Below are 25661 nucleotides of genomic sequence, written 5' to 3' on the forward strand. Positions count from 1 at the left end.
TGTGCTTGAATAGGAAAGAAAAAAAATCATTTGCTGAGGTTGCTAAGATATATGGTAGGAACAAATCTATCCGTAATATTGTGAAGGAAAAAGAAATTCATGCTAGTTTAGCTGTTACACCTCAAACTGCAAAACTTATAGCCACAATTATATATAGTGATAAATATATAATTCAGTACCATCCATTGTTTTAGGCATCCACTGAGGGTCTTGGAATATATCTCCCATGGATAAGGGGGGACTACTGTACTATCTCCACCTTACAGATGCAGAAACTGAGGCCAAGGGATGTGAAGGACTTGCGTAAGATTTCACAGATGTAAGTTTATCAAATGCCAAAGTCTATCCCTTCCTGTTTAACACACTAAGGGAAGGACTAGAGAACACAATTTCAATCCCTGAGTATCCATAATAATGTTAGTGTATATGTAAATTATGTTTATTTTCCAGATTGGACCACTTCTACAAACTAGTTGGATAAATTTCTGAGATTCCTAAATAGTAGCCAGTACGGTCTGTAGGGTTATTTACCTTGGGTGTATTTAGCATGCTTTCTGCTAAGTTTGGGGCTTGCACTTGCAAGCTTTTCATATGACTTTGATCTCGGTCTAGAATTAAGAACTTCACTCAACTTGCAGACTTTGGTTTCTTTTGCCTTATGGAGAAAATGGGACCACATATCTAGCAGATTTTCCCCCCCTTTTAAACAGATATTAGCATTTTATTGATTTCTTTAAAAGATTTAATGTTTTTTCTCTTAAAATTGGAAACATAATTTATCAAGTTTCTTCCATAACTCAATGCCTACTACTATTTCACAAAAGGTTTTTCTAAACCAGGCAATGTGAAGTATACATATATATATATATGTTACATTTCATTGCATGACCTTTATGAATTCACTTTTGCATTAGTTCACTGAATTTTACTGTTAAGAGACATTAAGAGTGCATGCAACAAGGCTATAGATATTCCAACAGGCATTAAAATTTTTAGATTACCAGACCTACTGAAATTTGCTGGAGAAGTTTCAAAGTGGCAATAGGAAAGAGAAAAAGCAATCTTCACCTTTCCTTTTTGGTTTTAGAACATGCACTTTGGAGAGAAGCTAGGTTACAAGGCCATCAATGAAGTATTTAAAATGCACAGAAATTCAACAATAAACTCAAATCTCAGTCATTTGGTTTTATTCTAGAAATCAATAGAGTATTTTTCCACATATGCTGAGGCCGCTAAGATCTATAGTAGCCTTTTCTCTGATGCAGACTTCGTTCTGGGGCTCTCAAAAATTAAAGTAGCCATGTTAAAAGCCTCCGGGAAGGTTCACATGTGTTCCCAGTTGCATTCTATAACTTGGAGGGGGGCGAAGTTGACCTTTTGTAGGTTCGTTTCAGCACCGCCTTTCTTCGCAGGCAGCCTCTGTAAGGGAGCGATGCGGTCTTAGGTTGGGAAAGATCTTTAAATAACTTACCCTGGAAGAGTCCGTCTAACGTGCTACCTATTGTAAAAAGCACGGAATAAAGTGAGGCTCGTCTTTTTTCTCTTTTTTCGGCTCTACACCTGTCTGGTAGCATTTCCTGCGCTCCTGCGAAACCCGCTAAACCGGGTGTTGTCAGCGACACAAAATTCTGGCTTTTTAGGAGCCCACAGGGGACGCTGGGAAAGAGGGGCCACTCGCGATTCCGGGGAGGACGAGGACCCTCCGCACCGCGCAGGGGACCTTGGACTTCGCGGTGTGGGAGCCGGCGCAGGTGTCCCGAGGCGCGGGAAGACGAGCAGCTCGCGGAGCCAAATCCCGCGGGAACTGCCCTGGGCGGCCGCTCTCGGTTGCTATGGAGACCCGGGCCCGGGGCTGCCGGCCGGCGGGAGGCGGAGGCGGCGCGCCTTCGGCAGCTCGGCCGGCGGCTCCACGGCCTCGCGTTCCAGCGCGCGGCCGCCACGCCCGCGACGGGTGGGTGCGCGCGGCCGGGGAGGCGCTGCGGCGCGCCCCGCTTCGGGAAACCCCAGCGAGGCGAGCGCCGGGGGCCCCGGGCCCTGCCCCGAACCCGGCCGGTGGGAGAGGCTGCATTTGAACCAAACGGCCTTCGCTGGCCTCCGTCGCCGCGCCGCCGTCCAGGGGCTCCCGAGGGCGCTGTTCCAGACACCAGCCGTCGGTGTCCGCCGTGCCGCATCTTCGTCCCCAAAACCACGGGAAACATCCGCCCTCTGGGGTAAAGCAGGATTCGCGGGAGCTGGAGGAAGGGGCGCCGCTGGGGCCCTAGGCACGGCTCAGGGGGGAGCTGTGTCCCCAGCCCGGCCCGGGGAACAGCCGCCCGTCTCTTGGGAGGCGAGTCCCCAGCTGCCTCCACCCCTCTTCCCCTCGAGTGTGTGGAGATTTCGTTGGGGCTTGTTGGGCTTGAAGTGTAGGATGCTCAGATCTGCCAGTTAAATGTCACTTCTAAGTCTTTAAACAAGGCGACAACGGGGTGGGGGCACCAGCCGTGGTCCTGCAGAGAGCGTGATTTACTGAGATAACCTTTTCTTTTCACAGAGACGATGCTTAAGGCACAAGGAAAACCATTTTCTGGAACATCTTAATTGTAATCGATGACAGGCAAGGGGTAGACATGCTACAGTCAAGAAAACTGCAGTTTTCGAAAGAAAACAATACCGAGGAGCTCTCCCAACTCGCTTCCCTGGCACTGTCAGGTGACGAAGCGCCCAGCGAAAAAAGCTCAAGTGACATCCCCGAAAAAACTGGTTACCCGGACCCCGTTTACATTATGGCAGCGAACATTTTTCAGGGTATTCGAATCGAAAAGTCACCAGAGAAAGTCTTAATAAAGTATGGGAACGAACCCCTGCGGTCCTTGTCCGAGGAGTCCGAGGACGAATCCTTTCAGCGATTGTCCTACGAGCTGGCCTTCAGTGCCCTGAAGTGTGAGTAGCACCGGTCTTGAAGATGGGCACTGCCAGAAAGTGATGAGAGAATTTGTGGTTTGCAGCCTCCCCCCCCCCCCACGTTTTGTGTTAACTGACTATCTTCAGTCAGTTTCAAAAGTCAAGGAATTAGGAAAGTTCCAGTAAAACAAGCTCGTTCTGGCCAGAACTGTTTTTCAGGGTAGATTTTGCCTAGCACGGAACCTTGTCCTTAGAGAGATGTAATTCAGTGATTAAATTGAACCAGGAAGAACCAGAATCCACTGAAACACCCAATTATAGTTTTCCTCTCCTTGGGTATTTCTTTCCATTCCCTGTGTTTACATCTTGTATTTTAGTGTGTGAACCCTCAAAGACATAAAACCCAATACGAGGGTGGGGGAGAGGAACGGGGGTGGAATAAGAAAAGGTGCAATATATTTAAAATGAGTGTCAAAATTCAATCAACCCCAGTGAAGATGATCCCAGTTGATAGTCAATAGTTTTAATTTGGGGAGTTTGTACATTTATTCCTCCAAACTTTTGCAGAATTCTGGTTTCTAATTTCCCCCTAGGGTTTGAGATGCCATGTTTCAGAGTCCCTCAGTGGTGGTTAATTATTAACTTCTCAGTATGGAGCGGATCCCAGGACAGAGCCAAATATTGTTACTATGAGAGCAAGCAGTCAAAGGGCCTGGAGACATTTGTTTTTGTACTAGCTATAAACTTTAATATAATATAGTACAGTATGTTGTAATGTAATATAAACTATAAAGTTTATATTGGCTTGTAAATATAGTTACAGAATATAGTGACTGAATATAGTTACAGAAAGAAGTTCTAGAAATATTTAGATTATTAGCAGCATGGTTGAAATAAGCACATGGCTTCCTAAAGAGACACTGTGAAAGAGCAGTACTCACTTGCATATTTATTTTTAGTGTTAATACTTACTGGCCTACTTGCATGTCCTTGCACATAGGCAGTTAACAATTGTTCAGTGGAATTAAAATGCCCCATTAATTTTTTAAAAATATATGTTTTTATTGATTTTAGAGAGGGTGTGGAAGGAAAGAAACACTGATGGGCTGCCTTCAGTACACACCCCCCACACACACTGGAAAAATGTCCCATTAATTTCTTAGACATGATTATATATTTTTGGTTGTCTGGGGAGATGATGCAAATTCTGAAGCCAAGAATTTGTTAACATAGAGAAAAATTTGGTGTTAAGAGGCAACTTCTCTTTAGATTTTATTTCTTTTCTCCTGCTTGTGATTTTTTTCTTTTAAAATCTCTCTTAACCATTTTTCCTCCTCCAATTTAATCTCAATGACCAACCAATGAATCAAATGAACATTTTTACATTTCTCCTTGCAAGAATGAAATGCAGAGTGGCCATCTATGTTGATTAGTTGGTATTTAATGTTAATGCCAAAACTCTATTATAGACCATTTGTTTTCCTAATAGAATATTGAATCTTACCTTTAGAAATCAAAACTAAAAGTCTGGAATTATTTTATGTAAAATGATGCACTAATTATGTGGTCATGTGTGTAGTAGATTATCTTTTTCTTTCTCTATCTTTATTTTTGTTTTCTGAAAGGGTCTTGCTATTATTTGATATTTTTTAATGACCCAGAAAATCCCATTCAGATAAATTATTGTCATAGGCCTTTACAAACCTGCTTTTGCTTGAAATGTTCATTTTTATAAGTTCAAATTCTAAAATAAGATGGCTTTGGTTGTTTACTTGGTACAAATATTTTCTTCTTACAATAATAATATATTGCTTAAGTTATCATCTGAATAATTTCTGAATGTTCAAGTAGAATAAAACCAGAATTCCTAAATGCAGTGGGTTTCCAAGATAATTAAGAGCCTGATATTTTGCTTTAAAATATTGGAGGCTCTTGTCATTTCACATTTATCTTCTGTAGTATCAGTGTCATCAGTATTTTCACATGATATTTTGTAAGCTCATATTTGGTTTATACAATATAGGTTCAGGGAATCACAGTTCAGAAAAGAAAGCTCAGGATTTCTTTCCTAAGATTTTATAGGAGCAGTAACCTGAAAAGGTTAATGTACAAACTAAAGAGAGCTTGGGTAATGGTCTCTTTTCTGGCGAATTTGCAAACAAGTAATTAGATCATATTACCAGTTTTATTATTTGCTCCTTTGATGATGTCCTTCTTTGTGCATACGCTCTGTCAAAGCAGAGAGTGTATTTATCTGATTAACCTTTTAAAGGTTTAAAGGGCTCAGCATAATGTTTTTGAAATGAAGACAACCACTACTTCTGCTTGACTAAATAGCCCCAAGGTCACTTTTCTGTTGAAGGAAGTAATGGAGAGTAGCCTATTCCTATTAAGTTTGACTTCTGTCAGAGAAGTAGAGTATTGGCAGCTAATTTGTATTTTCAGAGAATCTCTGGATGTTTCAATAATTAAATATTTCAATACTAAATATTTAAAAAGGAAGAAAAATTGGCAAAATGATTTCTTAAAAAATAAATTTCTTGCCCTGCCGGGCATGGCTCAACAGTTGAACATCGACCTAGGATCCAAGAGATCTCAGTTCAATTCCTGGTCAGGTCACATTCCCTGGTTGCGGGCTCAATCCCCCAGTCAGGGGCATGTAGGAGATAGCCAATCAATGATGACTGTCTCATCATTGATGTTTCTATCTCTCTCTCCCTTCCTCTCTCTGAAATCAATAAAGATATATTAAAATAAATAAATATAAATAAATGAATAATAAATAAATAAATAAATAAATAAATAAATAAATAAATAAATTTCTTAACAAACAACAAAATAACCTTGAGGAAAGATATGTCCTTGATCTTATTGCTGGCTTAATTCTTTCTCCAACCTCTCTAGGTGTATATAGTAGTTGGTGAATTTTCAGTACCACGAACCTGGTCATTTCAGAATTACCTAACCTATCAGCAAAAAACCTTGTAATTGCTTAATGTATGGTTTGAGAATTAGTGGTTGTAGATGGGGGTCCCCAAGACCACCCTTAGGGTCAGTGATTTCACTGGAAGGACTCACAGAACTCAGCTAAACTGTTATACTCATGGTGACAGTTTATTACAGTAAAAGGTTAGAGATTAAAATCAGCACCACAAAAAGGTACACAGGGCAGAGTCCAGAAGAGACCTGGTTCAAGCTTCCTATTGTCCTTTCCCAGTGGAGTCTTATGGACGGTCTTAATTCTTCCAACAACAATGTATGACAACACTAATGAAGTACTGCCTACCAGGGAAGGTCGCCCAAGCCTTGCTGTCCAGGGTTTTTATTGGTGGTCAGACATATAGACATGGAGTGCCTTGTGGCTGACTTGACTCAGTCTCTTGCTTTTCCAAAAGTCAAGCTCATACCATGCTGCCCAAGGACCCAGGTAAAAAAGACACTTTAATCAGGCAGAATATTCCAAGGGCTTATAGAGGTCATCTCCCAGGAGCCAGTCAAGCGCCAAACCATTCTTTGGAATGTGCAGGGTTTGGCCACCTAGGCCTGCTGAGTTAATTCTTTATTGCACAGTGACTCATTAGAAAAATGATCTAGATCAATAACCTCTTAAGCTCTGGTTGTCACCTAACAGGTTAAAGCAACTCTTTTAATAATACCTTACATGTGCATAGCTGTTTGTAATTCACAAAACAATTTATGTCACTTGATATACCAGTCCTTTGAGATGGAAGATCTCATTTTGCAGATGAAAAATTGAGTGGAGCTCAAGAAGAGATTAAATGATGTACCTAAGGAATCAAGCAGGAAGAGAGATAAAAAGAGGAAGTGTTTCATCTGGTTGAAATGGTGGTAGAATAGCAACCCCATACTTAATCCTAGTTTTTAACGGTTTCACATTGTTTTATTTTAACTGTATAATGATTTTCTATTTGGTAATGCCAGCTTCTTTACCCTGGTATTTACTTCTCTCAAATATTCTTTTAAAAATGTTAGTGGCTATTTTTTCTAATTTTGTCCAAAAGACTTAATTTTGTTGTTTCCCTCGTTCCATACATATAAAAACCCCATCTACCTATATTTTATAATTATAGGAGGGCCTTGACATTCTTGAAGTAAAGGTTCTAGAGGTCCTTCATCTGAAGGAAACTGTGAATACATAATACAAATAGAGAGGGAGAACCTAGGGGAGAGTCAAAAGAAGAAGCATCTTCCATATTTCTTTCAGAAATGGGAGGGATGACCAGATGGGCTATGTGAGTTTTAGGGGTCCAATAAATAGCATTCCTCCTTTACACTTGAGTTTGGAACCAATTGAGAGGAAAAAGATTGTGCATATGGCTTTTGATCTCCAGTCAAGTGGCTTGTAAATATGTTACTGCTGAATTAGAGGCTTCTCGTCTAATCCATGGCACAGCTGAGGACGTGCAGAAACCCCTCCAGCCCAGCTCACACAAGGCATATGGCGAAGAGCAGCCCAGAATTCACGCATGCCTCTTGCAGACAAGCTGGGGAGGGGCCAGGTGGATGGGGAGAGAGAGGGAAGAGAGAAAGAGAGATATATCCCAGTTCCTTCTTCCAATTTCACCAATCAAATGAACTCAATTTTCCTTTCGTAGGGAGTGGTGAGCAAGGGGTAGGGAGAAAGTCTAGGGATGTTTCTCTAGGAAAGACCTTCCACATTGAACACATGAGGAATGGAGATTAAGAATTCCCTTCAACAGATTAATGAGAAGAGGCAGGGATAATTGGAGCTATTGTGCTGAACTGGGAGAGGCAAGATTTGCAATCTTCAGGTGATTCCCGATTACCCAAATCGGACATTAGCAGTGTGTTTCATTTAGCCACTCTGGTTGGTTATAAGGGTAAGACACGGAAAGGCAACATAATGTGGTGAAGAGCATGCACTTTGATGCCAGACGCATTGAGTCCCTGATCTGCCACTTGCTGTGTGACTGAATATCTTACTTAACCATTCTGCACCTCATTTCCTAATCTATAAAATGGGCTAACGATGGTACCTAATTCATAGTGTTGTTATGAGAGTTAAATGAATTAATATGTGGAAAGCACTTAGAACAATGTGTAGCATAGAAAGCAATATCTAAAATATATGACTATTATTAATGTGGATATTACTATACGAGAGTGTTATGTAAACTGTAGATATACATGGTAATACATTCTGCACAATATTAAAGGCAGCCCGAAGATGATACCAGTTTTGACAAGAGCCCTGGCAATGTTGGCAAAATTGTATTCTGTCTTCTTTTCCTTCGTTCTACCTCCCCCGTTTCTTAGGAGCCCAGCAGCACCTCCACTGCTCGAAGTTCTGCAGCCTGTGCAGGTCTGCTGCCTTAGAGGCCTGCCCTTCATTCTTTTGATGGCTAGATTTTCTGTAACAAAAATTGGGACTCATGCTGAGAAACTATGAAGTAGATAGGAATTGGTTTGGAAGTATAAAGGTGTGAAACTCTAAACTTCATTTTCCTTATAAGTGAAATGGGAATGTGGATAATGATTCCCAAAGGATTCCCCATGAAAACTGGAGTCTGTGCTCCTGAGTTAGTCACTTCCTTTTCCTTTTCCCATCCCCCAAATGAAAACTGAAATTTAGTGTGTACTGTGCAAATAGTGGGTTACCCATAAATGTTGAAGCTAACCTCACTTTCTATTCAACTGGTTAAAGCCTTTGATATAAGATCCATATGTAGTTTAAGTACTTATAACAAAAGGAACATTGGTACCCTGCAGAGATTTTAAAATATTTTCACTAAATTCCACTTAGCACCTTGCCATCATCCCTCTGCCTGAAATGCTCGCTCCTCCCAGATCTTTACATGACGAATTCCTTGTCATTTGGGTCTTAGATTAAATATCATCTCACCACATTTTATCAGTGTCTTCACTAGTAAGTTCTACCCATTATTTAAGAAATAATGTCAATCTAATATAGACTCTTCAGGGGAACAGAGAAAGAGGGAGCTCTTCCCACTCATAAGGCAGCATAATCCTGATACCAACATTGACAAGGATGTTAGAAGAAGCTGTAGGCCATCCCTCATGAACAAAACATAGAACAAAAATCCTGAATAAAATATTAGCAAATTGAATCCAGCAATACATAAAAGGATAAAAGATTATAAATTAGACCTTCTTTAATGTTTTTCAAAAGACATAAATGAAAGGTTGGAATTTCTTTATTACTACTTTGACTATTCAGATAATGTGCCTTTGACTGTGATTCCATTGGAGCCTGGGTCATTAGGGTCCAGATTCATAGAGATTGCAAATAGTTCAGCATGCCTTCATAATTTAAATCTTTATCAAGAATCGAGGTATATTTTAAATATGAAAGTAAATGTATTTTATGACATTGTCTAAAGTGTATTTTGATTCCAAACTTTTCATTTTTCAGCTTTGATACATTCAATAACAGACATTTACCTTGTTTTGCAGATCAAGGTATTTTGGAAACTATATTAATAGATAGCTGTATCTTTCCAAGTACTACAATAGTAAGTAGACACCTTTTATATAATTAGCTGTCTCGTGATTGTTATTTAGAAAGTACTAAAAAGCCTTCAGGTTTAAGTCATAACTAGTTTGCTAAATGCTGACACCTCTTCGAAGTATATTCTCAACTCTTTTCTACTTCTGATGCTTCTAATACTGACCCTAGTCCTTTCATTCAGATGAGCATACCAAAAATTGTCTTCTTTGAAAGATTTATTTTTTACTGGACTATTTTTTTTTTTTCTATTTTGAAGTCTTTATCTCCCAATCCAACCAGACTATGTGAATATAGTCATATTCCTGCTGTCTTATGAAAAATAATGGAATGGAAAATACTGCTATTAGATACTGTTTATATACTTATGTTTATGTGTGTTTCCCCTTGGTAGCCAGATCATTTGAGCTGTCTAATTATTGTGATGCTGTATGATTTCCAAGATAGAAAATTTCAAGCTCGTCTCCTTTCTAAAAACGAAGAGTCCATAGAGGAAGTTCAAGAAGTAGAGAACCTTCTTAACAGGTAGTCATAAAAGTGAAAAGGATGTTTTATATGAAATCATTATTACTATTTTCTTTGGCAAAATTCTATACAGTATAATGTGTAGATGAGTTAAAATTTATAGAGAAAAAATGTAAAAATTTATAAGTTTCCTAAGCTCCTTTAAAAACAATATTAAATAGGTTAAATATTCTGTTTAAAATCAAATTGTTTTTGAAAGCTTGAACTGTAAGATCCAACTTGTATTTGGAAAATCATGAAAAATCCCTAATAATTTTTTCACATACATAAATTAAACTTCATTTGAAGCAGCTATTACTTATTTACTTAACTTTGTTTATAGCTCTTTTTAAAAAAAATCTAACCTGTATCAAATGAGAATTCCAGCAGTAGATAAGAACCCACTGCTTTGACAAATTGAAAAAAACACACCAATTTTTACTTAGTTAAGAACAAATATGTTTTAATTTTGTTTTTCCTTTTATCCTAAATATTAGCAGAAACCTATTATGGAAATAACAATAAAAAGGTGGTGGGGAGAACTAACTAAACTAATGCATGTAAAATGCTTCGATTAGAGCCAGACACATAGTAAATGGTCAATAAATGTTAAGTGCTGCTGTTGTTAGGGCTTTTGTTGTTATGCTGTTGAACCTTAATAGAAAGCACAATATAGCAACAACAATTTTGTAGGAAGATTTTACCTAATGAGTAATTTGAAACAGTTGTCAGTGTGATATCTGATTTTATATTGTTATGGGAAATTCAAGCAGTTTCACTGAGACCAGAGGACACAGGCAATGGTAATAATATTAATGGCTTACATTTACTGAGCACTTAATTTATATCAATCACTGTTATAAGAAGCTCTTTACATAACTACCTTATGAGGTGGATACTGTTACCAACCTGTGTTTTTCCCCATGGGAAAATGGAGGCACAGAGAGGTTAAAGGAACCTATCTAATGTCATAGAGCTAGAAAGGGGAGTAGACAGAATTCAAATTTCAGGAAGTCTGATCCAGAGCCCAAGCTTTAACTGTTTATATGCTGTCACTCCTTGCACTTAGGACAGTGAGGCTTGGCTGAAGTACTCTGGAAGATTAAAGATATGACACAGTCATATCTCATGTCAGTTGTAGCCATGAGAAATCATGGGATGGAGATTTAAGCTTAGGAATTACATAACTACAATTTAATATATAGAAAGAAAGCTCTGGCTGCATGTACAATGGGGATGCTGGTAAAAAGAGATACTGAGCAGTTTTCTGTGATAACATTCAGGTTGTAGCAGGAGATGGACTTCTAGATCAAGAGTGTTGGGAAAGGCTGTTTTTGCCTCCATTTCTATCACTGCAGTCTGCCTTAGACTATGGGAGAATCTTTTTCAGTAGCCACAGAGTATTTCATTTACAAAAGTAATATCTGGTTATCCTAATAGCATTTAGATTTGGTCTTTGTCCTCAATCTGATATTGTATATTTATATAAAATCTTTATAACTGCATATATACTTTAAATTACTCCTTGTGTGATTAAATTATATTAAAATTCACAGTCCAAAATATCTGTTATCTGGAAATTTGGAAAATTATTTCTCCCTGTACTTACCCCTTATACCCAACAAATATATTTTTCTAGGTTTCATATCTCTAATCTTCATATTTCATGATTAAATAATTCAGTCAGTGCATTTATTATGGTAAATTTGAACTACATGGGTATTTTGGAAAGACTGTTTAATCAAAAATAGTCTACTCAGAATCATTTCATACTGTATAATATAGAATAGTCACTCATCCCCTTTATATTAACATATTCTTTATGTGCATGAATGCATTATGCAATTGTTTTTAGTATCACTTGGTGTAGTTCTGTGACATTAGGACAAAGCACTACACAGGTCTAACTTTATTATAGCCCTAGAAGACTTAATGTTTGATAACCCTTCTCTCTCCTTTCCAAATGCCTGCTATGTTCTTTTTCTCTCCCTCTCTCTTTCTCCCTCTTCCTCTCTCTCCCTCCCCCACTTCCTCATGCATGTACATATATTCACACATAAACACATTCTTATGTGAAAAACTCTCATTCTCCTGAGTAGATAATAGTTGTACTTGACTCTCTGTCCCATTTCTCCTTCAAGGTTATCCTTGAGGTTTATTATTCAATTAGATTCCTACTGTGAAAATGATATGAATATGGGTTAAGAACAAGCCCTGTATTCTCATTTATTAAAAACTGGGCTGTGAGATCAAGAAAAATGATTGGGTCTTCATGGTCATGCTAACCAATTCTTGTTTTTCTTCTCTATTGTTTGGAACTTTGAGGCGTGGAATAATCAGAACTGGGATGGGCTTGATACAAATTCATGAAAGTTCCTTAATCTTATCAAGACTACACTGCAGCTCTGGCCGGGTACTCAGTTGGCTAGAGTGTCGTCCTGATATGCCAACGTTGCGGGTTTGATCCCCGGTCAGGGCACAGACGAGAAATAAACCAACAAATACATAAATAAGTGGAACAACAAAATCAATGTCTCTGTCTCTCTTTCTAAAATAAAAAACTATACTGTAGCCATCTTAGGTCACACAACTAGTAAGGGACAGAACCTGAATTTAACTTCAGATTTGTCTGACTCTAAATCCTACAACTCTTTCACTATATCATATTTTTCTCTCAGCTAACAAGTATCTGAGCAGATGCACAACTATACAGGGGCAGCAAAAACTGAAAAGAGGAAGCAGGATTATTGGATTTCTATTTTCAAATATGGCACATTTTTATTTTAGACTACAAAAATTTGAAATAGAATTACCAAAGGATTTATGAAAATTTGAAATCTAATTTGTTAATGTTTGTAGTGGAAAATTGATAGTATTGTCTTCAATGCAATAGTCACCAAGAATTGATTTTCTATCTCTAGTTTTAAGACAAAATTGGCTGCGGCATTGGCAAGATATCGAATCAAACATGATGCCCTTTCAATTTACCACATTCTTCCAGAAACAGTTAGGAACCAGGAGCTAAGGGCCTCCACTTTACCACTTTATGCCTGGATAAATACCTCTAAAATCAGGTAAGAGTCTTACTCAAATTCTTTATTCATAGTTTAAATTGCCAACCTTTCAAAATAATGTGATAAGAAATATTATCTTGCCTGGCCGGGCGTGGCTCAGCAGTTGAGCATTGACCTAGGTAGGATTCTGGAGATCGCAGTTCGATTCCCGGTCAGGGCACATGCCTGGGTTGTGGGCTCGATCCCCAGTTGGGGGTGTGCAGGAGGCGACCGATCAATGACTCTCTCATCATTGATGTTTCTCTTTCTCTCCCTCTCCCTTCCTCTCTCTGAAATCAATAAAGATATATTTAAAAAAAAGAAATACTATCTTTTAAATGGGTGGGGGGCACATCTGGAGGAGTCATTGGAGAATCATAGTTTAGTTCACAATCTTATCACCAAATTACCAAAGATAATCACATAAATATGTTAACTTTTCTGTCTCTATCTTAACTTATTGTTGCCTAATATTGTAAGTTCCATTAGATGTGATATAGGCAGTGGAATTATTTTTTATTATAGGAAAAGATGCTAGTGTTAAATATATATTTTTAATGTATTATACTTGCAGTTACAAACTAATGTTGTATATTTACAGCCCTGAAGAAGTTCATTATAGTTTGAAGAAAAAAGGCTACAATAAAGTCAAATCTGTATTGCACATTGGTGGTAAAGTCTTTGCTGTGGACCAACATTGCTACGATGTCTTAGTTTTTCCATCTCATCTTAAAAGTGATCTTCTAAATGTAGATCTTTTCAAAGATTATAAACTGATATTTCAGGTAAATTAACATTTATATTCATTGTGATTCTCAATAACTCTACTCACCCAAAGAATCCCTCCACTTAAAAGTAAAACCTAACAAACTGATTATATTTTTTATAGATTAGCAGGGAGGTTTATAAGTTCTAATTTTCACCTTGAATAAAGTTACTTTCTCCACAGTCAGTGTTCCTCTGTACTTTGGCTCTGTGTCCCAGGTGAAGTCGTAAAGAACATGTCCTCTCCAGACTCCGTGGGGGGAGGCCTGTACTGCTGGCAGCTGTATTTTCCTCTCCCAAGGGCAGATTCAGAGAATCTAGAAAGGTGTGATGATACCTCTTCCCCCTCCATTTCTATGGAGGGTGCTGGTACCGCCCTGCCTTTGAAAATGCCCCATGTAATGCTTTCCCGTCATCTCTTTATACAGCCTTACAGCTGTGATTTGTAAGAAGTGTATCATGTCTGTCAATGCAGGGAAAGAATGTGAGATATAATGAGGTTTCCATAAAATGAAAAATAAAAGGTCCAAAATATTAAGTTAAATTAATTTTTATGTCCTTAGATTCCAATTCTTACTTCAGATTCACCTGGGTCTTCTTAGGTTTGTCCCTTCACCGCACCCATATTCTTAGGCAGAATGTTTTGGCATTATATTAGAGTGACATCCTGTTGAGCTCTGAGATCAGCTGCAGAATCCCAGTCTGTCTAGCCCCCTTTTATACACTTGTCAGCCATCTTTTAATCTCTGTGAACTAGGAGCAATTTAGATTACAATATAATGGGGAAAAAGAATGGCAGTTCCCCTGGCCAGGTAGCTCAGTTGGTTAGAGCATTGTCTTGATAGGCCAAGGTTGCTGGTTTGATCCCCACTCAGGGCACACACAAGAAGCAGCCAATGATGCATAACTAAGTGGAACAACAAATCAATGTTTCTCTTTTGTTTCCTCTCTCTCTCTCTCTCTCTCTCTCTCTCTCTCTCAAATCAATACTAAAAAAATGAAGGAAGGAAGGGAGGGAGGGAGGGAGGGAGGAGGGAGGGAGGGAGCAGATGAATGGTTTTTCATGAATACATAGGAAGGGGAGCTAAGGCAGGACATCACTAATCTATTAATCACATTTTGGGGATTTGGGCATTACTTTATCACTACATAAAAGTTAAATGATAACAGTCATAATTTAAGCTAAATAAATGTCTTTGTTTTAAATCCGTTTATATCAGTTACCTTTGTTAACTTTGTATTTTATCATATAAGATGTTTTAAAATAAAATGGGTTAGGTATTTGTTCAAGATTCCTACCAAGTACTTTCTTTTACCTAAGGCAAAAAGAAGTCAGTTCCTGCTTTTAGTTAAACTGTTTGAAATTCTAATCATACCGTATCTTGCAGGACAAATCTCGAAGTCTTGCTGTCCATTCTGTAAAGGCTTTATTAAATGTGGATGATGATATCTTAATGGTCAATACAGGTTCATGGTACACAGTTGCCCATATGTCAATCTTAACAAATAATAATACCTCAAAAATATTTGTGTGTGGAGTACAGTCACAAGCTAAGCATCCTGACCTGAAGAACCTTTTCACAAAAATGGGATGTAAAAGTAAGTACCAATATTTATTTGTTTGATAACTAATATTATAAAAGATTTAGAGCCCTGACTGGGTAGCTCAGTTGGTTGGAGTGCCATCCTGATACACTAAGGTTGCAGTCGGTCCCTGGTCAGGGCATATACAAGAGGCAACCAATGAATACATGGATGGGTGGAACATCAAAATTGATGTTTCTCTCTCTTCCTTCCTCTCTCTCAAATCAACAAGTAAAAATAGAAAATAAATATTAAAAGATTCAGAAATATTAAAATGTTTGAATTTGTTCTTTTTAATGTAAAGACTCTATATGAACTGTACTCTTAAAATCCTTACTAATTCATACTATATCAGTCTGTTCTTATTGCTTAATATTGGTTAAACAACTACAGTTTAAATTAATGAACATACTGGCACTTTGGTATATTGCTTGACATTTAGCCACCATTTAATTTTAGTTTTAAACAATAATTAGTTAAAGTGAGTGATAGAAATGATCATCTTTTAATAAATAAGAGCACAACCATAGGAGTGCTTAAGGGACAGAGATAATATCTAGGACTAGAAGATTAGGTTTCTTATTTTTAAAAAGTTTTTCACTGGATCATGGTAGGACTAAAAATAACATTTTATTATAGGCTCAATGAGGCTAAAAACTAAGAAAAACCTTTGACAGGTTCACAGGGCTAGGGAGAGAAAAAGTAGAATTCAGGACTTGACCCAGAAAGATAGATTGGTAAACAACCAGGGTTTCATTTGGAGCACAAAAGAAGTATATCCTGGGTAATGATCAGTTCTCCAGTGAATTGAAGCCCAAATGTGAATCATCTCAATTAGCAGTTGGATTAAGGTGACCTGGGATTGCTAGTGCTCAGGCTTAGCTGCCTACCTGAAGCAAAAGTAAATTCCCTCTGGAAGAAAATAACATCATCCTAGATTTCATATTATCTCCTAAATTGTTTCATATGCAATGTCTGGCACTAAATTAAAAAAACAAAAAAACTACCCACACAAACAAGAAGAAAAGATATAGCTGAAATAAAGAGAAAAAACACTATAATAGAAGCAAGCCTGCAGAGTGTCCAAAATACTGGAGATATCAGATGTGGACTTCAAAATAACTACGATTAATATGCTCATGAAACTAAATGCCAAGTTGTAGAATTTAAGCAGAGAACTGGAAACAATTTTTAAAAAGTCAAAAGAAAATTCTAGAACTGAAAAATACAATATGTGAAATTAAGAAATTGATAAATTAGAGCTAAAGAAAGAATAAGTGAACTGATAAGCCAGAAGAAAACACCCAAACTGGAGCATGGGAAGACAAAAGTGTGAATAATATGGAAGAGATCATAAAACACACATGAGACACAGTTGTAACACAAATAAATAATACAAATCATAAATAATAATGCAAGAGTAAACTGTGTTTCATGTACTCACAACTGTAAAACTACTCAGTGAAACGGGAACAACAAAATGGTGCTGGGACAACTGGATAGCCATCTGACCAAAATCGCTACAGATCCTAGAGACAGTTAAAACATAATAAAAAGATACTATGAGCAATTTAATGCCAAAAACTTGAACATTTAAACAACATGAGCATATTCCTGGGACAACACAATTTACCAAAACTTAATACAACTTTTGGTAAAATCTGAATACTTTTGTATCGAGATCTTAAAATTAGTGAATATTAATGCCTTTTGAATTCACATTTGACAATCTCTCCCACCCACTAAGCAAAAAACAAACAAACAAAAAAACACAAAGAAAAACTTCAGTCCTAAAGGAAGAATTAATACTCTTTCAGAGAACAGAGAGGGACAACTTCCCAATTTGTTTTACAACCTTAATATCAAATCTGAAAAGTACATTAAAGGAGGGAAAATTACAGGCTAATGTCACACGTGAGCAGGGTTGTAAAAAATAAATATTAGAAAACAAATATTGTAAATAAGGTATTAGGAAACATAATTTCATAATATATAAGAATCACAATACATTATAAATAAACGATTTAATCTATGAGTGCAAAGTTGATTTAATTCTTAAAAATCAATTTATATAATCACCTCATTAATAGAAGAAGAAAAATCATATAATAACCTTATATGATCACCTCTGCATCTATCATATAATCACCTTAGATGAATTTGCAGAATGGAGATCTGATAAAATTTAACATTCATACTATATGTGCAGCAAAAGTCATATACTCAACACAGCAGAGTATTGAGGAAGAGATGGCCTTTTCAATAAATGGTGCTGGGAAAAATGAAACTGACCCTTATTTCACACCACATACACAAATCTATAATCTCCTAGAATTTATTATAGGAGAAACACTTTGTGACCGGGAGTTGGTGAAGATTTCTTAAACAGGACACATAAAGCACTAACTATAAAAGAAAAGATTGGTAAACTGTACTATCATAAATTAAAACAAAACTGTGCATTAAGAGAATGCAAAGGCAAAGTGTAGAGAGGGGACATACCAACTGACGAAGAGTTTTAACCACAGTATATAAGGAATTCTTAAAGATGAACAAAAAATAAGACAGACAACCCAGTTGGAAAACAGGCAAGACATAAGTAGGCATTTTCCAAAGAGGACATCCAGGTGCCCGAAAAAAGCTTAGGTAAAAGTACCCCACCTCGTTAGCAGCGAGGGCAAAGCAATAAAATCACAACCTGCCACCACACATCCACAGAATCATTAAAATAAAAAACCACCGGTAGTGCCATGTATTGACAAGGTAAAGGCCATCGGGAACACTCAGGCACTGTTGGTGGGACGGTAAATCTGTACAGCCGCTTTGGAAATGAGTCAGTCACTGAAGTTGAATATGTTCCCTCTGATACTTAGATGTCGGGAAGTCGAACAAGAGGGTCCAGCAGAGAATACACGAGAGAAATGGGATAAGAATTTTAAAAACAGGTCAGAAGCTGACCTGGTACAACTTGATTGCCTCCCCTGCAAACCCACCCTCGGCCCTGCTTTGTGATACTGGAGGAGACCCTGTATGCTCCATTTCTCCTTCGCCAGCTGGTTCAGTATTAGGCTCTGCCATTAGAAGGTGCTGGAAGGAAACTGCACGACCGGAAGAGGAAGAAAGGACTTCTCTTCTTCTTCCAGTGTGTGTTTATCCCCGTGGTGGCCATGCCAGGGTCCTGGCAGTGTTAGCCGTGCCCTCTTCTCAGAGATCTCAGCCTTGCAACCTCCCACCCCACCCCTGCTCGGCTGACTAAGGTCCTCGATCGTGCTTCTCAGCCGTAGCAGGTAGTGGCTACTCTGTAGTTGTCACCTCTGTAGACAGAGTTTTCAAGTAGTTGACCACCTTTTCCCTAGTTAACAAGGGAGAACAGGAACGATGGGGTAACCACGCATAGAGGAAAGGCGGTTTCTCCTTTTAGAAAGCTCTAGATAACAATGAAAACGGGATAATAGGATCAGAATGCGGTGGTCCCCCTTCATCCGCAGGGGATACAGCAGGTGCCTCAAAACACATTTGGTACCGAACCCTATGGTATATATTATGCTTTTCCTATGCACTCATACTATGATCAAATTTAACTTATAAACTAAGCACAGTAAGAGATTAACAACAGTAATAATAAAATAGAGCAATTATGACAATATACTATAATAAAAGTTATGTGAATGTGGTCTCCCTCTTTCCCTCAGAATATCTTATTGAAGTGTATTTGCCCTTCTTGTTATGATGAGATGTGAGATGGTAAGATACCTGCACAATGAGGTGAAGTGAGGTGAATGACACAGGCGTGGTGACACAGTGTTAGGCTACTGTTGACCTTCCGGCAATATGTCAGAAGGAGGGTCATCTGCTGAGGGTGATCCTGAAGCATTCGGCCATGGCAATGTCAATGGTTGGATGGCAGGAGCAGCTGAAGATGATGGCTGTGGAAATTTAATATTTTCAAACCATGGTTGACCGCAGGTAACTGAAACCATGGAAAGTAAAACTATGGCTAAGGGGGGACCACCATATGACTGTTTTGTAATCCCTTTGCTGATACTACAAAGGCAATTTAGTGGATGAATATGACGCCACTTGTGAAGTAGTTTTGCCAGCCCCCCACCAGAAAAAAAAAGAAAGAAAAGACAAAACAGAACCTAATCTAATTAAGCTTCTAAAGATCCGACTACTAATTTATGGGAAGCACAAAAGACGGGAACATGTGAAACTACACTCCAGGGAAGCAATTAGCAAAATCCAGACTGTGGGAAACTCTAGTAGTACAAATAATGAAGTTTCATTAAGAAATAAATGGTAAGAAATATGGAAAGGGAACCTTTAGGTAAAAAGTAATTTAAAATAAGACGTATCAATTTAAACAAACTATAAGAAATTTTCGACGTGTGACTATTGGGAAATTTGAGCCATGAATCAGTATCATTATTATTTGATGATAATTAGGAATTATTTAAAAATTTTTTGTGGTTATATTTTAAAAGGAGTTCTCATCTTTTAGAGATATATGGTGAAATATTTATAGATTCAAAGTTATATGGGGTGGTGGAAGTGGGTGCAGATGTAGATGAAACAGGATTGGGCGTGGATGGTTCACTGTTACAGCCCATGGTGAATACTTGAGAATTTGTTATATAGTATGGCTATTTTTGTATATGTTTCAACTTTTCCAATAATTTAAAATAGGGGGTAAAACAAAAGGCCTACCTGATTAAAAAGATAATTTCAAAAGAGACAGAATAGGAAGAGGGAAAAGTTGATCAGGCAAGAGGAAAGGGTGGTTAGGGCAATTTCAGGAGTGACCCCTCAGCAGGTGAGGGGACCGTGAGCCATCGCAGAACTGGAGGGGTGGCCTTAAGATTGGGGCACAGAGGGTTATAAACTGAAGGAGGGCAGACTCTCAAACCGAATTTCAGGGTCCCTAAGGGACCTTAACTGTGCCTTGGAAATAGTACTGATACCTATTTTTTTTCTGGGAAGATAGAATGTAATAGGGGATTTAAAAATGTGGCAGGGAAATCACCATTACAGAGCACTCAGTGTACACAAGGCAGCGTACGAAGCTGAACTAGCTTATCTCAGTCCTCACCACGGTTAGATGAGGGAGCCAGTGTTATCCCATTTATGAGTAAGGAAATGGAGGCTTCGGGAGATTAAGTCGCACAGCTAGTAAGTGGTTAAAATCCGGAGTCAAATTTGGGTATTTCTGCCTCCAAAGCCATTTCTCTCCACTACAGCATTCTGCTTTAAATGGAATCTGAAGTTGAGAATGGAAAACTTAATTATGTTTTATGAGGAAGCTATTTAAACTTCAAATCCCTCTCTCAAGTGAAGAGAAAACCCTACGAGAATTCATATTCTGGAAAGTTATCAGAGAAGAAAATTCCTCTTTTCTGACTACAATGACTTCTTGTGGTGGTGAAGATTTAAAAATGAACAATGATACATAGGTGTATTTACATACTGCATTAGAACTTTTAATTAATATTTTACATTAACTTTTCTGTATTTTTTCTCCCAGACATTGAAATACTTCATGAGACATTTCTGAACATTGAATTGAAGGATAATAGATTACAGAAAGTTAAAGTGATTCTGCTGCTTCCTCGTTGTTCAGGACTGGGTATTAGTAATCCAGTAGAATTTATTTTAATTGAGCATGAAGGTACTTGTTTTAATTTTTAAATTCTAAATTATTAGAATTTATTGGTAATAATTTAAAAATAAAATTATTTAAAATCATTGAAATGATGTATCAGATATATCTGCTTAATGAACAGCTTCCATGTATGAAATATTATGTATAATGTACTTGATATTCATCACCTCATTTAATCCTTAAGCCAACCCTGTGAGATATGGGCAAGGGTGATATTAAAAATATTTAATAATTGAGATGGCGTTGGCAATCAGAACAGATGCTGGCCAGTGTGCTATTCTGGCATATTGCAGAGCTCAAGTTATAGGCATTACAATCCATCAGCATTTTGTAGATGAGAAAACTGAGACTCAGAAAGATTAATTCACTTTCATAAGGTCTCACAGCTAGTTAGTAGCAGAACTAGGATTCAAATTTAGAGTTGCCAGATTCTAGGACCTACATTCTAAAAACACCCCTAATTAAATTATAATCGGGCTATTTCAAACTCAAGACTTCCTTAACATGTATGTTTTATGCTATGAATACTCATAATAAATAGTGATTCTAGGAATTTTATTTGCTTATTTAATAATTTCAAAATATCATTTAACATTAACATTTATTGGGCACTTCTATATAAGGCACTGAGCTAATAAGCACTTTACTTGGATTATTTCACCAAATCCTCACAGAATTTAAAGTAGTTATTCTTATTATCTCCATCCTACAAATGCAGAACCTGAGGCTTAGAGTTTGCAGTCCCCCAGAGTCAACTGACTAGTAAGTGTCAGAGCCCGGATTCAAACACAGCCACTCTGACTCCATGGCACTTTGAATCCCTCTCTTAATCACAGTATATGGCCCCGCATTAACTGAAACAGACCGTTCCTCTAGTCCCTTGTTTATATTGAAAGGCATAGATAAGGTTAACTAGAATATTAGACAAAGAAGACATTCCACTAATGTTCAGAACATGGTGAGTAACTTCTCTGTTTCTAGCAAGGACACAATTAAAAATGGAGAAAAAGAAATGGAGGGAAAGGAACTAATATTCATTGAGCAAAACTGTCCCAGTCAATGGTAGTACACATGTACTATCTCTTAATATTCACAGTAACTTTTTGAGGATAGTGTTATTATCTCTATTTTACAGAGGGGAAAAATCCAAGACTCAGAGAAATTTAGCAAGCTGCCTAAGGTTATGTATCTAGTGAGTAGGGAAGCTGGGATTTACACTCAAGTCAGTTCGCACATTTTCTTTCCATTAACTATACTATCTTTATCTGGACTTACCCTGTCCCGTGTGGAATATTGACCTGCTGTAGACAGTGGCTCTCAGTGGGAGTTAAACAGGAGAATGACTAACTTATGTGGGAGAATAGCAGGCTGGGGAAATGCCTACACTCACTTGGGAACTGGTCAGAGAGGAATTAGTAGACACTGAAAGGAGAAGGGAAGGAGTAGCAGCTGTGATAAGCATCGCAGGCAGGAGAAGCAGAGCTCAGAGAGTGAGACTTTGGCCTTACTGTTGGCCCTCTTAGAGCGGGAATGCAGAGCTAAATAGGCCCTGGGTGCAAATAAGCTAGAGGCTGGAGGAGCAGCCCACAGGAAACTACAAATGATGAGAAAGGGAGAAAGGAAAATGTTTCCTAGGTATTGGTAAAGTTCTGAGGCGACAGGCTAAGCCAACAAGTGGTCTTTGGCAAACCTGGAAAAAAATGAGGGCTTCTGAAGGAAACTGTACTCTGAGGAGATAACAGCCAGAGCAAATAAGGAGCTTCCGACCTGATGACTATGGTAGAAACAGGAGCCATGAATGTAGGGGCTGAATCTAAAAGATTGTTTTATCAGACTTAGATACTAGGTGGAAGAGAACCATCATGAGCTTATTTTGAAACACACTTTAACATTGAAAACTATTAGAACCATCAAAGACTATATGAAGTTGGTCATTGCTAACAACTTGGAATTATCTTAAAATGGGATGAAAAGGGTAATCAATATGGTTTTCAAGTATAATGATGTATAAGTAGTCCTTTAAAAAGTGATGAATAACTTTAGAATAGAGGTAGAAAAATATGAAGTATAAGACTAAATTGAAAAGATGGAGTTTAATTAGCCTTCGGCGATATTACTGGAATGGGGAACAGCCCAATCTGGGGTAAAATAATTGGCTCTTACAGTCCAGGGAGCTACCGAGAGAAGACAGAGGTTAGAAACTTGGGCTCTGTGGTCAGGTTTCGGAGCTAGAATCCTGGCTCCATACAGTGGCTATGTGACCTTGGACAAGTTGTTTAATGTATGTTTAAACAGCTTTCTCAATGTTAAAAGGGTTGTTGAATAAAATAATCTATATAAAGTAGCATTTAATATATCTAAGTTAATAATATCAAGAAATATGTTAAAATTAGTTTCAGAAATTAAAATGATACTCTAAGAGTTTCTTGATCTATTATGAAGACATACATTTGCTTCCCTGATTTTTTTCCTTCCAAAATTTCTTTTGGTAAGTTAATTTTCAAAATTGTATTTGTTTGTGTCCTTTCCTACTCAGATTAGACTATAGGCCATTATTTCTACCTTGGAAAATAAATTTATCTTCTCTTTTCCTCTGTTAGTCTCTAGACTGATTGCATTCTCTTTTCTGTACCTAAATAACTTGGCTAGTTGAATGACTATCTCCTAAGAGCTTGGAGAAAAAAGAAAAACAATATTAAAACTAAAGAAAATTACCTTTGTCAATTTAGTTTTAGATATTTAAGTCAGCATTTTTATAATACTATCTATTTAGTCTTTATATTTTCCATGAAAACTCTCATTAAGAGGAAAATGATAAAATAAATGTGATAGCCCAGCCGGGCGTGGCTCAGTGGATGAGCGTCAACCTAGGATCCAGGAGATCGGGGTTCAATTCCCGGTCAGGGAACATGCCTATCAATGACTCTCTCATCATTGATGTTTCTATCTCTCTCTCTCCCTCTCCCTTCCTCTCTCTGAAATCAATAAAGATATATTTTTTAAAAAGTAATGTGATAATAACAATATATGGAAAACATCTAATGGTGATATAATTTAAAGCATTTATTTACTTTTAGATACAGATTTGCTTAAAGATTTCTCACAAGGAGGCACATCAGAAGATAAACTTCATGTTCTTGCTCAACAGCAATATGCACAACTAACACATGCAATGAAATGTAAGTTTATCAGTTCAATCTTAACCTGTGTTGTAAATCTTAGAAACATCAATACTTCATTTCTCTATTATAATCAGGCAGTGTGGTGTGAACCATAGTGAATGTCCCAGAACACTCAGTCTTAGCACCTTCAAGTAACAAAATGTTTATTTTTACCAATTTAAGTCTTTAAAAAATATATGCTTTACTGTCATTTTAAGTAGAGGTTAGCAAGCATAATTCACAGTTTCTTAATGCTGAAGTGAAATAAGTATGTGCATCCATTATTGTACAGTTTCATCTTCTCTATTTCTTTTCTTTGGCTTCTCACTTGATGTAATTTTTCTGTTGTCACTGTGCCTGCCCCTAACAACTCTTCTACAATCCAAATTTTAATCAAACTCTTATTTCTCTTACTGCTAAATATAGAATAGAAAGACACAATTACAGATGAAGCCTAGATCTGTTCATTTGAAGTCTGAGTAACAAGGCTCTTTAAGTATTTATATTATTGCTTCAATCACTGCATTTAGATTAGAGTACCATTTAGATTCTGAGTACACATGGACATGGAAATCTAAAAGTGTCTGAGAAATTATAAACATTTTTATGAATTCAGTGCATGTTTATCATCTCTAGGTCAGGCATTAAGCTGGGTGTTAGGGATATGAGTGTGAACACTTCCTGACCTCCAAAGGCTCAAAGGTAAGTATAGGTGTTAGAGAACAGAAAGAGTTTGTCCACTCGGCACTAGCAAAGCCAAATGCTACACACTGAGAATTGCAGTGGAGAAATATTGACTACTTTTTTGATAAATGGTGCTATCCAGGAGAATGGGAAGCTAATGCTCAAAAGCACGAACCCTTAGATGATGAATAGGTGACAGACATGTGGCAAAATCTTGACACCGTGGGTTTTGGGTCATGTTGGGAGCTGATTGGTCAGAGGTAAGGGTAAAGAATAATTACTTCAGGTCTTGAGTGCAGCAGCTCTGAGGTCTTTTTTGGTGTCTCTCTGTCCAATTTCATGGGAAAATAGCCAGAGGGTGGTTCTACTTTAGGGCTCAGGAAATGAAACATGACTTAGGTCGAGATGCTCTCTTTAGCCTGCCAAAGGTCCATACCATGTGACCATTAGTTAGATCCAAGCTACTGTCTTCTGCTGCTTCGGGGTTGCTGATTATCCAGGGGAAAGGGTAGGTCTGTGAGGATAGGTCTGCCCTTTTGATGCTACTAACAAACATCAATTTAAACATGATAATTGTGTATATGATCTATGAAATAAGTTGGTTGGAAGATTAGGAAGTTGGAAAATAAATTTTTGATGCTTTCTCTGACTACTCTATTAAAAATTACAGCAGTATCTCTTGAAACTAGACATTCTCCATACCTGCTTTGTTTTTCTCTATAGCATTTATCACCTCCTAACAACACTATAATTTTCCTATATATTCTTATCATGTCAATAAAACAGAAAATAAGCTCCCCAGAGCCAGGGATTTTTGTCTGTGTATCTTAAATGGCTAGAACAGTGCCTACCACATGGTAGGT

General features: G+C 37.6%; 1 protein-coding gene across 4 annotated transcripts in view; it reads left to right on the forward strand.

Annotated features, from left to right (window-relative positions):
• The first annotated feature begins 1861 nt into the window (after positions 1 to 1861).
• Positions 1862 to 25661, forward strand: part of NSUN7 (NOP2/Sun RNA methyltransferase family member 7) — a 31754-nt gene continuing 7954 nt past the window's right edge. The window contains exons 1-10 of one of the 4 annotated variants that reach the window (XM_081154910.1): positions 1862 to 2210; positions 2531 to 2919; positions 9337 to 9395; positions 9783 to 9913; positions 12814 to 12966; positions 13547 to 13730; positions 15099 to 15309; positions 18168 to 18239; positions 20816 to 20959; positions 24031 to 24132. In XM_081154910.1, coding sequence (XP_081011036.1) covers positions 2607 to 2919; positions 9337 to 9395; positions 9783 to 9913; positions 12814 to 12966; positions 13547 to 13730; positions 15099 to 15309; positions 18168 to 18239; positions 20816 to 20959; positions 24031 to 24132 — 1369 coding nt within the window. In that variant the 5' untranslated portion in view covers positions 1862 to 2210; positions 2531 to 2606. The remainder of the gene's footprint in view (positions 2211 to 2530; positions 2920 to 9336; positions 9396 to 9782; positions 9914 to 12813; positions 12967 to 13546; positions 13731 to 15098; positions 15310 to 18167; positions 18240 to 20815; positions 20960 to 24030; positions 24133 to 25661) is intronic. The other 3 variants (XM_081154912.1, XM_081154911.1, XM_081154913.1) reach the window with 3 other exon arrangements.

This window comes from Miniopterus schreibersii (genome assembly GCF_964146895.1).
Source record: "Miniopterus schreibersii genome assembly, chromosome: 1".
Lineage (NCBI taxonomy): Eukaryota > Metazoa > Chordata > Mammalia > Chiroptera > Miniopteridae > Miniopterus > Miniopterus schreibersii.